This window comes from Tupaia chinensis, unplaced genomic scaffold, assembly GCF_000334495.1.
Source record: "Tupaia chinensis unplaced genomic scaffold, TupChi_1.0 Scaffold000561_1, whole genome shotgun sequence".
Classification (NCBI taxonomy): Eukaryota; Metazoa; Chordata; class Mammalia; order Scandentia; family Tupaiidae; genus Tupaia; species Tupaia belangeri.
Window position 1 is genome coordinate 4,257,382 of NW_006160074.1, and position 15,122 is coordinate 4,272,503.

Sequence of the window (15,122 nt, forward strand, 5' to 3'; positions counted from 1 at the left end):
CCCACGGTCAGACGCAGCCTTGGCGCCCGCCCGCCTCCTGCCGCCGCCGGCTTAGCAGGGCCCCAGGGGGGACACGCACAGCCCGGAAGGGCCCGCGACGTCCCGCGGTCGGACCTTGATTCTTTTTTATTCTGTATATTTCCTCTTTCAGATCATGCAAAAACTTCCTCATCTCCTGGAACTCATTCTCTTTTTTCTCCTGCATGTTCTGGAGTTCACTGTCTCTCAGCTCTTGTATTTCATTTAGTTTTGTCACTATGAATATTCTGAATTCTCTATCGGACACTTCCACAAGTTCTACTGTACTGTCTGTGGATAATGAAAGATTGTTCTTTTCCCTTAGGGGAGAGATGTTTTCTTAGTTTCTCATGCCTCTGCGGTGGTTTCTTGTCATTCTGTGACAAAATCTCTCCTCCACTTGTCTGAATATTTCAGGAGCCTAGAAGGTGAAGTTTAGAGCATAGCTTCCCTGAACAGGCCAGGACACATCTCAACTTTAAAATGGCTTCTTGTCTGAATATTTTGAGAGTCCAGAAGGTGAAGTTTAGAGCATAATTTCCCTGAACAGGCCAGGACACACCTTAGCTTTAAAATGGCTTCTTGTCTGAATATTTCGGGAGTCTCCTTTTTCTACTTTCTTAAAAATAAGCATTGAGGATTTCAATGACTAAAAGTATTCAGATGCTTGGCTACTGTGCAACTAGGCCTATCTAGACACTTGTCTGAGTATTTCAGGAGTCTAGGAGATGGAGTTTAGAGTATAGCGTCCCTGAACATGCCAGAATACACTTCAGATTTAAAACGATTTCTTGTCTGAGTATTCCCTGAGTCTCTCTCTCTTTTTTAAAATGAAACCTGTAATGCTGAATAAAACTGCCTGGTCAGTTAGCCAAAGATTATATTTAAAGAAGCTTAATGTACTTTAGGAAAAACAAAAACAAAAACAAAAACAAAACCAGATACATGCTAACAACACAGAGGAATCTTTTTTAATGATCAGTTAATTAGGTTCTTTTTAAAAAAGAATTATTTATTTAATTTTATTTATTCATCCATTTATTTTAATTTGACCAGAGAATGACAGAGAGAGACACACACAGAGAGGGAGAAAAAGGAGAAAGTAAGTCACCAGGTCCGGACTTGAACCGTGGTTGGCCATGTGGGTCCAGCACTTTAGCCACAACGCCACCTGCTGGTCCCAGTTATTTTTATTATTATTATTTTTTTGAGAGTTTTTTGCTATAGGGCGTGTGCACTCGCCAGAAAGACAGCCAGAAAGCGAGAAATCATCCTCCAGGGGGGATGGCCATGCTGCAATTCCTCCTCCTTCATTCTCCTCTCAGGATCTTGGGCACGCACACACATGCGCCCGGCATGAGTTTAAGCCACCGGGTCCAAGACTCGAACGGCAGTCAAATATATGGGAGTCCAGCGACAGCCATTATGCCAACTGCTGGTCTTGGTCCCAGTTATTTAATTAGGTTCTTGGCAAAAAATTTAGAACACTGATTTATGAGGATAAACTCCATTTGTAAGGGCAAACATGGATCACAGATAGCCCTGGAGCTGAGGAACAGCTTTGATTTCTGGTAAAATTTGCAAGTTCACAGCTTTCTGATCAACCTTGCGTTACTCTGAAATCCCATATTACTCCTTCTCTGTGTCGAAGATCTTGCCTTCCTGGTGTCTGGGCTTCTGCAGCTTCTTTTTCTTGAAGTAAGCATCGGTGAGGTGTTTTGGGATTCTTTGGGATTGCTAATATCAATTTTCATGGAAGTGGTGATGACAAATTTCTGGTGTGTTCTATGCAGTGGAACTTGATTGAAGACCACCGGTCCAGTTACAAGTAGCAAACCACTGCTCAGTTGCTTCAGGAAAATGACTCTCTTGCCTCTGTGGCATCCAGTGAGGATGATCAGAATGGTTCCAGGAGTGATGCTGGCTTGCAGCTTTGTCATATGCTGACTGAGGATTTTCTGCCATGGCTAAACAGCTTTCGAGGCATATCTTCAGTAGGATAATACCTAGGCATTTAGTGAACTTTAACCACCCAGGTACCACCATTTATTTTTAAAGAATTATTTTATTTAACTTTATTTGTTGTTGTTGTTGTTGTTGTTGTTGTTATTGTTATTTTACAGCTTGATCACACAAAGAGAGAGAAAGAGAGGGAAAAGTGAGAAAGCAAGCCACCAGTTGGCCCTGGTACCACCATCCTTGTCTCCACCAACTGGTTTTGTGATAGTGGCAAAAACGTTCTTTTTCTTTTCAATCCTGGATTTAGTGGCCGAGTATTTCCTCTTGTACATGGCTTCCTGGAATACATGGCAGACCAGGAGTATCTACTGATGCCCTGGACTAAGACCAGGTTTCAGCTGCAATGGTTCTTCCCCTTCTTGGTCTTTTCAGCCTTGGGGTCACTCTTTTTAACTTTGCCATTGGTATCAGCCTTCTTGGCTTCAGGTTTTTTCTCCTTAGTATCCCGCTTCACAGCCTTTTCACCTGCCATCTTGTATAGTGGGAAAGAGAACTAAATTTGGTTTATAAGCAATCATAGGCCAGTATAGTGGAATCTTTGACAATGAAAATATTTATAATCACTCTGGCTATAATTATTGAAGCTCTACTTTGTGTTAGTCACTATAGCAAGTCTTCAAAGGCACTTTCCAATTTTATCTACAATGGACGTACTACTATTATTGCCAGATAAAAAAAAATAAGGTTCAGGGGTTGGCAGGCAGTATGGTGGTTAAGGATGATGGACTCCCACATGGCCGACCATGGTTAGAGTCCTGGACCTGCTGCCTTCCTGCCTTGCTTTCTCTCTTCCTATCTCTCTCTTTGTCCCTCTCTGATCAAATTAAAAACAAAACAAACAAACAAACAAAACTCTAGGACTGGCAAGTGGCATGGTGGTTACGGGTGATAGACTCCCATATAGCTGACCACGGTTCAAGTCTCAGACCTGGTGGCTTGCTTTCTCACTTCCTCTCTCTCTCTCTGTCTCTCTCTGATCAAACTGGAAAATAATAATGATAATAATAATAAATAAAGTTAAATAAAATAATTCTTAAAAAAATAAACCTAAATAAAATAGTTTTTTTTTTTTGAGAGGTTTTTGCTACAGGGCATGTGTGCTTGCCAGAAAGAGAGGGAGAAAAAGAGAGGTACAGAAGGCGAGAAATCACCCGTCCCCAGGGGGATGGTCACACCACATTCCCTTCTCCTCTTGGGATCTTGGGCATGTATGCATATGCACCTGGCGTGAGTTTAAGCCATCAGGTCTGGGACTCGAACCGCTGTCAACTACTAGTGGGAATCCAGCAACATAGCCATTACACCAACCACTGGTCTCCTAAAAAAAAAATCTCTTTTTTTTTTTTTTTGGAGAGGTTTTTGCTATAGTGTGTGTGCGCTCGCCAGACAGACAGAGAGAGACAGAGAGACAGAAAGCGAGAAATCACCCCCCCAGGGGGGATGGCCACGCCGCAATCCCTTTTCCTCTGTTCTCCTCTCGGGATCTTGGGCACGCATGTACACGTGTCTGGCTTGAGTTTTAAGCCACTGGGTCCGGGATGCGAACCGCAGTCAACTACATGGGAGTCCAGCGACACAGCCATTACACTAACTGCTGGTCCCCCAAAAATAATTATTTAAAAGAGAAAATAAGGTTTGGGTTGGTGTACTGGTAAAGGTGCTGGACTTCTACGTGGCCGGGCATGGTTTAAGTCACAGACCTGGCAATTTGCTTTTTCTCACTTTCCCTTCTGCCTCTTTCTAGTGACATTAGAAAATAACGACAAAAATTAAATAAGTCTTAAAAAAATAAAAAGTTTCGAAGAGGTTAAACAATTTATTCAGTAGTACATATCTTACAAGTAAAGTTGAAGTTCAAATGAACAGCTGCCTGGCTCTAGACTCTGAGCAGCCATTATGTAATACTGCCATATCAAATATATATTTCTTTTCCTTTTTTTTTTTTTAAAGTTTTGCTATAGGGTGTATGCACTCACTGGAGAGAGAGAGAGAGAGAGACAGAGAGAAGGAGAGAGAAAGCGAGATGGCCAAGAGATGTAATCCATTCTCTACCTTTCTCTTCTTGGGAACTTAGTCATGCATGCACACACACCTAGCTTGATTTTCAAGCCACCACATCTGGGACTTGAACCATGCAGTCTGCCATGTGAGATCCAGCCGCCTTAACTACCACACTACCTGGCTGGCCCATCAAGTACATAATTCATGTTCACATTTTGGGTACTCAAATTTAGTACCAGGTCAGAGAAGGAAATCCTCTACATCAGTTATCTTCTCAACTTTCGAGGGCATCTCACCTTCCTGCTGCTTTGCTGGCTTCCCCCTACCACATACCCAGGGAGCTTACCCAGGGTGGACCCGCCAAAGGTAGACTCCATAGTGTAGCTGTTCAGGATTCCCATCCGCCACATCACAACTCGTCCTGTTCCTTCTTTACACTTTTGGACTTTAAAATTACAACTGTGGAAAGAAAACTAAAGAGAAATTTAAATTCCATTAATCATAAACCAGCAAACATAAGATGTCTAGTATTCATTTATATGATAAACAAAAACAGTTCACTTAGGAGCTTATAGTGTTTCCTAGTCTGTTCCATAAAATATTAATTCTGAGGGATACTAATAAATATTACAGGGAACTAGAAATTCTGTGGTCAGGGAGATGTGTAGTCAGTTTGACAAATTAAGCAGGCTCCCTCTTCAGGACTTTCAGAGCTTCAATAGACTAATGTGGACTGTTATCCTCCAAGGGAATGGGAGTATATTTGTATTTTATTTTCTAAACTTGTTTGCCCATGCACATTTTCTTCCCTTCCCTCTATCCCTCCCGACTCCCCCAAGGAGGATGTGGACTGGGGTTTCTTTTTTTTTTTTCCTCTTAAAGAATTATTTTATTTGGGTCAGCTGATGGCATGGTGGTTAAGGTGCTGGACTTCCACATAGCCAGAGATTGAGTACCAGACCTGGTGACTTGCTTTCTCACGTTTTCTCTCTTTCTTCTCTCTCTGTCTGTCTCTGGTGAGCACATGTGTCCTAAAGCAAACTAAAAAAAACAAAACAAAACAAAACAAAAACAATGATAAATAAAATTAAATCATTCTTTTAAAAAATACTTTAAAAATTATTTTATTTAATGTATTATTTTCTAATTTAATTAGTGAGAGACAGAGAGGGAAAGTGAGAAAGCAAGCCATCAGGTCCAGGACTTGAACTGTGGTCACCCATGTGAGGGTCCAGTGCTCCAACCACCATGTCACCTGTCAACCCTGGACTAGAGTTTTTAGGACAGCTGTTTGGGGATGCTGGCTTACTTTCACATTCAAGGTATACTAACCTTTCTAAGAAGTATTCTCTGCTGCTCCCCAACTTGAACCCTTAGATCTAGCTGGCTTTATTCTCCATATATGGTCTGTGTATTCCTCACCTCCATGATTTCTACCTGAAACATTTACACTAATCTCATTCAGCATTCAATATCTTCCATTCAACATCAACCCCTTTTTTCCTGGGGTTGGCCAGTGGCATGGTGTTTGGGGGCACTGAACTCCCATATGGCTGACCACGGTTAAAGTCCTGGAGCTTTCTCACTCTTCTCTCTCACTCTGTTCCTCTCTGGTCAAATTAAATAAAGTTAAAATAATAAAGATAATCTTAAAAAAAAAATTGGGTGTGTACACTCACCAGAGAGCAACAGAGACAGAGACAGGGAAAGTGAAGAATCACCTCTGAGGGAATGGCCACACTGCAGTTGCTTCTCCTCCATCCTCCTCTTAGGATTTTGGGTATGCATACACAAGTGCCTGGTGTGATTTTCAAGTTGCTGGGTCCAGGACTTGACGCTTAATTGATGTAGCTCAACTTTTTCTTTCTTCTTTTTTATTTTTTAATGTCAGGAAGGGTATTTTTTGGCAGGGTCTCGCCATGTGATCCTCTCACCCTAGTCTCCCAACTAGCTAGGACCAAAGCCAAGCATCACCATGCAGGCTTAGGTTGGGCTGGGAATCAAATCTGGGCCTCTTATGGATCCTCAGCCTCTGTGCAGGGGTGCCCTCCCACTTGTGCCACCACAACTGGGCTGTAGCTCTGCTTTTAATTGTTTTAGATACTGAGCTCTGGATATGCTTTCGTTTGAGAGAAAAAAAAGTGAGAGGGAGGAAGGAAAGCTTCCTCTTTTGTTTCTAACAGATAAGTTTTCATCCTAGTTACATTTTGAATGTAGGATGATCTATGTATGATATAAAAAATCAACTTTTAAACCAATGCACGTAATCTGTAGATACCCGACCATCACAAAGTTGATAGCCTGCTGTTAAATACTTTTGAGTCGGGCCCAGCAGGTAACATAGCGGTTAGCGTGGTGGATTCCCACGTCCCATTGCAGTTTGAGTTTTCGATCTGGTGGCTTGCTTTCTCACTTCCTCTTTTTTTTCAGAGAGAGATTTTTCCGTATATGGTATGCATGCTCACTGGAGAGATAAAAAGAGACAGAGAGTGAAAAAGCAAGAAATCACCGCCCAGTGGGGATGGCCACACCACAATCCCTTCTCTTCCAGTCTCCTCTTGGGATTTTGGGCATGCACATACATGCGCCTATTGTGAGGTTCTTTTTAATTTTTTAAATAATTATTTATTTGACTTATTCACGAATTTTTAAAATTTATTTATTTTTTAAAATTTGACCAGAGAGAGACAGAGAGTAAGAGTGAGAGAGGGAGAGAAAGTGAGAAAGCAAGTTGCCAGGTTCCAGATTTGGACCACAGTGGGCCATGTGGGAGTCCAGTGTCCTTAACCACCTTGTCCCAACCTATTGTGAGTTTTAAGCCATTGGGTCTGGGACTCAAACTGGTTGATTACGTGGGAGTCCAGTGACGTAATCATTAGGCCATCTGCTGGTCCCTCTCTTTCTTTTTATTTAGAATTATTTATTTAATTTTGGGGCCAGCAGGTGATGTGGTGGTGAAGATGCTCTACTCCCACATAGCTGGCCACGATTCAAGTCCTGGACCTGGTGCGTTACCTTCTCTCTCTCTCACTCTGTCCCTCTCTGGTCAAATTTAAATAAATAAATAAATAAATGTAAATTTCTTATTAAAAAGAATATTAACAATAATTAAAAAATAAATAATTCTTTTGAAAATTTTCCCCCAAAGATTATTTTTATTTTATTTGTTGTTATTGTTATTTTTAATTTGACCAGAGAAAGGCAGAGAGAGAGAGAGGGGAAGTTAGAAAGAAACCCACCAGGTTCGGGACTTGAGCCGTGGCCATGCGGCGGTCCCGTGGACTCACCTGCTGGCCCACCCCAAAAAAAACTTCTTTAAAAAAATACAAATAAAATTGGTATCTAAATTAAAAAAAAAAAAACCAGAATTATTTGGGGGTAGCAGGTGGCATGGTGGTTAAAGGTGCTGGACTCCCACATAGCCAACAGCAATTCAAGTCCTGGACCTGATGGTTTGCTTTCTCATTTTCCCTCTCTTTCTCTTTTTCTCTGTCTGATCAAACTAAAAAAAAAAAATAATAGCAAATAAAATTAAATTATTCTTTTTCTTTTTTTTTTTTGGGGGGGGGTGGTCGCTAGAAAGAGAGAGAGAAACAGAGAGACAGAAAATGAGAAATCACCCCCCAGGGGGGATGGCCACATCTCAATCCCTTCTCCTCCATTCTCCTCTTGGGATCTTGAGCACACATGCACATGTACCTGGCATGAGTTTTAAGCCACCAGGTCTGGGACTCAGACCGCAGTCAGCTACATGGGAATCCAGCAACATAGCCATTATGCCAACTGCTGGTCCCTTAAATAATTATCAAGAATGATTAATTATTTGGGGCCAGTAGGTGGTATGGTGATTAAGCATGCTAGACTCCCACATGGCCGACTGTGCTTCAAGTCCTGGACCAGGTGGCTTGCTTTCTCACCTTCCTTCTCTCTCTTTCTCACTCTGTCCCTCTCTGGCCTAAATAGAATAAATAAATAAATAGAAGTTAAATAAAATAATTATTAAAAGAGAATGATTAATTATTCCATTATCTTTTTAAATTTTATTTACTATTATTATCATTTATTTTTAAGAGATTTTTTTGGGGACCAGCAGTTAGCGTAATGGCTATGTTGCTGAACTCCCATGTAGTCGATCGCAGGTCGAGTCCCGGACCTGGTGGCTTAAACTCACGCCGGGCGCATGTGCATGCATGCCCAAGATCCCGAGAGGAGAATGGAGGAGAAGGGATTGCGGCGTGGCCATCCCCTCTGGGGGGTGACTTCTCGCTTTCTATCTCTGTCTCTCTTTGTTTTTCTGGCAAGCGCATATGCTGTATAGGAAAAAAACAAAAAAACTCTCCAAAAGAAGAAAAAAAGAAGAGATTTTTGGTATAGGGTGTGTGCGGAGAGACAGAGAGACAGAAAGTGAGAAATCGACCCTGAGGGGATGGCCATGCTGCAATCCCTTCTCCTCCATTCTTCTCTCAGGATTTTGGACACACATATACCCATGTCTGGTTTAAGTTTGAAGCCACCTGGTCTGGGACTCAAACTGTGGTTGACTGTATGGGAGTACAGCAACGTAACCATCATATAATCTACTACTATTGTTTTAAAAAATTTCTTAGGGTATGTGTATGCACTAGAGAGAGACAGAAGGAAAGTGAGAAAGCAAGCTGCCAGGTCTGTGACTTGAACCGTGGTCAGCTATGTGGGAGTCCAGTTCCTTAATCACCATACCACCTGCTGGCCCTTCCTTTTCTCTTTCTCTTTCTCTGTCTCTGTCTTGTGAGCCCACATGCCTTACTGCAAATTGAAAATAATAATAAATGGCTGGCAGGTGGTATGGTGGTTAAAGGTGTTGAATTTCCAAATGACCAACTGTGGTTCAAGTCTTGAACCTGGTGGCTTGCTTTCTCACTTTCACTTTCTCTCTGTGTCTCTCTCGGGTCAAACTTAAAAATAACAAATGGAATTAAATAAATAAATAAATCCTTAAAACATAAATAAAATTAAATGAATAATTCTTTTTTAATTATTATTTAACTTAATTTATTTACTATTTATTTTTAATTTGACCAGAGAGGGACGGGGGGGGAGGGGTGGGCACAGAAACCAAGAAAGCAAGCTAGCAGGTCCAGGACTCAAACTGCAGTTGGTCATGTAAGAGTCCAGCACCCTTAACCACCATGCTACTTGCTGGCCCCAAATAAGTAATTCTTTAAGGAAAAAAAAAAATCTGAGTTTTTTTCATTAGTTCTTTAATACCTTATTATTACTGTTATTGGGGCCAGCAGATGACATAATGGTTACATCACTGGACTCCCACACAGTCGACTGTGATTCAAATTGTGGGTCTGGCGGTTTAAAACTCATGCCGGGCACATGTGTGTCCGTGCTCAAGATTCCAAGAGGAGAATGGAAGAGAAAGGACTGCGGGATACCCATCCCTCTGGGGGGTGATTTCTCACTTTTTGTCTTTCTGGTAAGCACGCACACCCTATAACAAAAATTTCTCTCTAAAAAAAGGGGTGGCTAACAGGTGGCATGGTGGTTGGGGTGTTGGACTCTCACATGGCCAACTGCGGTTTGAGTGCCAAAGCTGATGACTTGTTTTCTCACTTTCCCTTTCTCTCTCTCTGATGAAATTAAAAAAATAATAACAAATAAAACAAATAAATCTTTTATAAAAAATAATTATTTAACTTGGGGCCCGGTAGTTAAGGGCACTGGACTCCCTTATGGCTGACAGTGGTTCAAGTCCCGGACCTGGCAGTTTGCTTTCTCACTTTTCCTCTCTCTCTCATTCTGTCCTTCTCTGGTCAAATTAAAATAAAAGAATTAAATAATTATTTAAAGAATAATTATTTAAATTTATTTTTGATTTTGACCAGAGAAAGACAGATTGAGAGAGAGAGAGAGAGAGAGAGAGAAAGTGAGAAAGCAAGCTGCCAGATATAGTACTCACACCGTGGTTGGCCATGTTGGAATCCAGTGCCCCTAACCACCACACCACCTGCTGGCCCCATATAGTGTTTTATTAGGTAATTTGCATCTCTTTTTGTTGAGTCTCAGCAACCTAAACTTCAAGAATTTAGAAAAGTATGGCTTCAAGAATTGTTTTGTCAGGGCCAACAAGTAGCATGGTGGTTGGGGTACTAGAATCTCACATGGCTGACTGTGGTTTGAGTCTGGGACCTAGTGGCTTGATCTCTCACTATCTCTCTCTCTCTCTCTGTCTGGTAAGCACACATGCCCTACAGCAAATTAAAAATAATAATAAAAATAATAAATTTTAAAAAATAAAAAAAGAATTGCTGTGTCTGTTAACCGATCAATAGATAAATAAAATGTGGTATATAAACACAATGGGATGTTACCCAGCAATAAAAATATTTAAGTACCAATGCGCTAGGATACAGATGAACCTTGAGCACATTATGCTAAGTGAAAAAAGCCAAACCTGTCAGGCTACATGTTATATGATGCCTTTACATGAAACTTCTGAAAAAGCAAATCTACAGAGACAGGGAGTGGGTAATAAATTACCCAAGGCTGATGGGGCAAGAGTGGAATGAGGAATAACTGTAATGAGAACAGGGTTTCTTAAAATTAAAATAAATAAATAAAATGAAAATAAAATAATTCTTAAAATAAAAAAAGAAAACACTATATAGGGGCCCACAGGTGGCATGGTGGTTAAGTCGCTGGATCCCACATGACCCGTTGTGGTTGGAGTCCTGAATCTGGCAGCTTGAAAATTTTGTGGGTGCATATGTGTGTCTGACCAAAGTCCTGAGAGGAGAATGAAGGAAAAGGGATTGTGTTGTGATTATTTTCCGCAGGGAGTGATTTATCTCTTTCTCTTTTTCTGTCTCTCTCCTGCTCTATACCAAACTAAGAAAATAAACAAACAAAAACCTACTACATATGGAGCCATGAGTAGTCTCATCCTCAGTCAGTGATAATTACAATCCTGTGCTTACCTTATCTGGTGCATTTTTGCTTAACATTAAAGGAAAAACTCGCTCATGAAGCCAGTGCTTGCGGTCGTTGTTATTACAGCCATAGAGGAAGATATTATTCTTACGGCTGTGGCCATGGAAATCACAATATAAGAGAATCTCTCTTTCTTCAAGAAGTCTATTGGGGGAGGCAAACAAATGCATGCAAATAATCAGGGATTATTTGGGGCCTCGTCTTCTGTAAGTACGGCAGTTGATACCTTCCTGCCTAGGAAAATTTCAGCCAAGGCCTTCAGTGGGCCCCATCCCCATCTTCAGCCATACTGAAAACATGTTACCAGCATTCCCTGCCTTTACTGGTCAGAGGGGCTTGAAACGGGAAAGTTCCAATATGGGTGGTGCATAGTCCTTGAGTGAGCTGACAGTGAAGTAGAGAAAACCTACTGAAGAAAAGCCCACCCTGGCACAGACCTGTGAAGAGGGAGGAAGGTAGAGAGGCTCTATTTGTACGAACGAAGACTGAATCAAGAAAGCCTGAGTTTCCAGCTTTCTAGGGCCAGTTCTTCGTCTCCTGATCACTCAGGACACCTCCTCCAACTTTCCACACATTTATTTTCTCCATGAAGATGATGATGGCGTGAGGAGAGGATGATAACAAGGCTAAGGCTGGCCCCATGACTTAGTGGTTAAGGGAGCCAGATCCCATATGGCGATTGTGGTTCAAATCCCAGGCCTGCAGCTTAAAAACATTCCAGGTACATTTGTGTGCCCCAATTTCAGCATGATCATGCCTCATAACAAGGAGTTCTCTCCCTCTTTCTGGCAAGTCCATGCTCCCCCTATCAAGAAACAAAAATACTACTACATTTATAATGTGCTGGGTACTGTGTTAAATAGACCACCTACATTCTCTCATTTAATCCTCACAGTAACCAATACCAAGACAGGTACAGTCCCCATGCTACAGATGAAGAGGCTGAAGCTCATTAAATCTCTTGTCAAGGTCACAGCAGCAGTCAGCACCAAAACCAGGGCTGAAACCCAGGCTTGTCTGACTCTTAGCCACTCCGTCTACCAGCCCAGTACTACTCCCACTGGTTCACAGGTGTGGTTTGGAAGTGTGTATCTGGAAAACATTATGTGCTATATTTACATTTCCAATAGGATGAAGGCTCCTTTAACGTAAGTGCTAGTATATTACAGCCTTCTACTACTTTTACACAGACTTGAAAAAATCTAACTGGTTTATTATTTTTTTTTTGGAGGTTTTTGCCTTAAGGTGAGGGTGCTTTCCAGAGAGAGAGAGAGAGAGAGAGAGAGAGACAGACAGACAGACAGAGAGACAGACAGACACAGACAGACGTTGAGAGGGAAACTGAGAAATCACCCCCCAGGCCAGGAAGCCACACTGCAATCCCTTCTCCTTCTGGGATGTTGGGCATACATGCACATAGCATGATTTTCTTTTTAAAGAATAATATTTATTTCATTTTATTCATTCATTTATTTTGATTGGACCAGAGAGAGAGAGAGGTACCGTGAAAAAGCAAGCCACCAGGTCCTGCACTAGAACCACAGTAGGCCATATGGGAGTATCCAGTGCTTCAACTGCAACATCATCTGCTGGTCTCCCATAACGTGATTTTTAAGCCACCAGGTCTGGGACTCAAACCGTGGTTAGCCATCGGGGAGTACAGTGACATAACTGTTATGCCATCTGCTTGCCCTAGGTTTACTTTTTTTTTTTTTTTTGAGAGTTTTTTTTTTTTTTTGTTTTTTTGCTATAGGGTGTGTGTGCTCACCAGAAAGACAGAGAGACAGAAAGCAAGAAATCACCCCCCAGGGGGGATGGCCATGCCACAATCCCTTCTCCTTCGTTCTCCTCTCGGGATCTTGGGCACGCACGCACAAGCGCCCATCGTGTATTGTTTGTCTGCCACTTCATACACACGCACTAAGTGTTAACTACCATTATGATTATTACCACCACACAAGTGTCATCACGAAAACCTAAGGACTCTTCTGATCTCTGATCTTTTCTACTCGTTATTTCACTTGTAAATGAAATGACTCTAGCTGGAACTACTGCATGTTTGGTTTCAACCCAAAGGGAAGATAATGATTTAAAAGTCTGAACAACTAGCGCCAATTCTCCTTTTCAAAGAGGATGGTAAAAACCCTGTTTCCAGAGACGTACTCAATTTCTGTAACAGAGACTTCGCACTCCATCACGTATAGATTATCTGGCACCTGTGCATTCACAGGTAAATCAACAGATAAAAAGTCTCACCTTTTGATCATGTTCCTGGTGTACCAAATGCAAGGGAAAGAATCCTTCAGAATGGTTTTGTAATGCCTATTCAAGTCCCTTCCAGCCAGTGAACACCGGTAATTCCCCACGATCACACCATCTGGATTTAACATGGGAACCACCTTGAAGACAAAGATATCTCTGAGGAGCTGGGCATCTGGGGAGTTGCCAAGGATGAAGTCCAAAAAGCCTTTCATGATCCAGGAGCCATTACTTTCCCCAGGGTGGACTCTGGCACTTAAGACCACGGCTTTCTTTGTAGCTGCCTCTTGAGGGGTCCGAGATGGGTTGGTGATGGTGAGCAGGTAGACGGTATTTCCTGCAAGGCTCCTACATAAAGTTCGGAGCTTGCAGAACCGAGACTGGACGGGGTTTTTTGCGACTGACAGGAGGTAGCACTGCAAATCAGTGTATGTGTATGGGTAGAAGTGTGCAAAGAAGCAAGTGTCCTGGTCATGTGGAAACTGAATGGTCCATGTGAGACAGTAGAAAGGCTGCTGCCCGTCATCCGCGTTGTTCTTGTAGTACTTGATTTCATTTCCTTCTCTCCTCCAGCCAATGTTGTAGGTGCTGGCATCCAGCTGGGAGTACATGAGTGGCTTCATCCCTACAGTATAAAGGCTCTTAGGTTTTAGCAAGTTGACAATGGTGAAGCGATAGGTGGCATCTTTTCTAGTGTTCTGAACGCGAAAATAAAACCACTGAGTGTGTTTGTTTGTGTAGAGGTCGGTTCGCAAGGTGAGTTCATACTCATAGGTGCCTCTGTGACGGAGAAAACAGAACAACACCGTATCCTCACACTGCCACCTTAAAAAACAAAACTAGTGGCTCAGCCATCCTGTGGTGGTTAAGGCAGCTACACCCCACATGGCCCACTGCATGGATCGAGTCTTGGGACTGGCAGGTAAGAAACATGTTAGATGCTTGCACGTGCGTGTGCACATTGAAGTGTGTGGATACCCAATATCCTGAAAGAAGAGGTGAAAGAGAAGGGATTATGTAGTAACCATTCTCCATGGGGGAGGGAGGGGTGAAGCTTTCTCACCTTCCTTCTCTGTCTCCCTCTGGTGGGCACAAATGCCCTCTGGCAAAAAATAAAATACCCGAACTGGTAAAATATGTTTTCCCATGGTAAAAACAGATTTTTTTTAAAGAATTATTTTATTTAACTTATTATATTTATTTGTTTTAATTTGACCAGAGAGGGACAGAGTGTGAGAGAGTGAGTGAAAGAGAGGGGGGGGAGTAAGAAAGCAAGCTGCCAGGTCTGGGACTTGAACCATAGTCAACCACATGGAAGTCCAGTGCCCTTAACCACCATGCTACCCACTGGCCCCCAAAATTAGATATTATAATAGGAAAAGATTTCTATAACAAACGTGTGTTTTCTAATTTACCTAGTTCTTCAACTGGTAGGAACATGGGGGAAGAAAAGTAAGTTTGGGGTGAGGAAGAAACAGTCTCAAAACTCACGGGCAGGTGGGATATTGGAAGTCTGGTGAGCTTCTGCAATGCCAGCAGCCCCTGGCACCACTGCAGTTTCTCTGAAAGACACTAACAGCAGTGGAGCCAGAGCCCTCTGAGGCTGCTAGCATATCTACCCAAGAGCTCACTACCTTGAAGTCTCAGTGTTATTTTATCTCTGGCATTGACTGTTTGAAAAGGAGGGGGCATAACTGGAATGTATCTACCTCATTAAAAAAAAAAAGGCAGGACTGGGCCAGTTAGTGGTCTGGTGGTTAAGGCAGTTGAATCTCTTATGGCCAACTGCACTGATTGAATCCCATATTCCACAGCTTGAAAAACACTCCAGGTATGTGAGTTTACAT

General features: G+C 42.1%; 1 protein-coding gene across 4 annotated transcripts in view; it reads right to left on the reverse strand.

Annotated features, from left to right (window-relative positions):
* Positions 1 to 15,122, reverse strand: part of AGBL2 (AGBL carboxypeptidase 2) — a 72,993-nt gene that overhangs the window by 31,808 nt on the left and 26,063 nt on the right. For 3 of the 4 annotated variants that reach the window (XM_006157836.3, XM_006157835.3, XM_006157834.3), the window contains 3 exons: positions 13,273 to 14,055; positions 11,004 to 11,160; positions 4,385 to 4,511 (listed from right to left, as the gene is read on the reverse strand). In XM_006157836.3, the coding sequence (XP_006157898.1) occupies positions 4,385 to 4,511; positions 11,004 to 11,160; positions 13,273 to 14,055 (1,067 nt within the window). The remainder of the gene's footprint in view (positions 1 to 4,384; positions 4,512 to 11,003; positions 11,161 to 13,272; positions 14,056 to 15,122) is intronic. The other variant, XM_006157837.3, reaches the window with a different exon arrangement.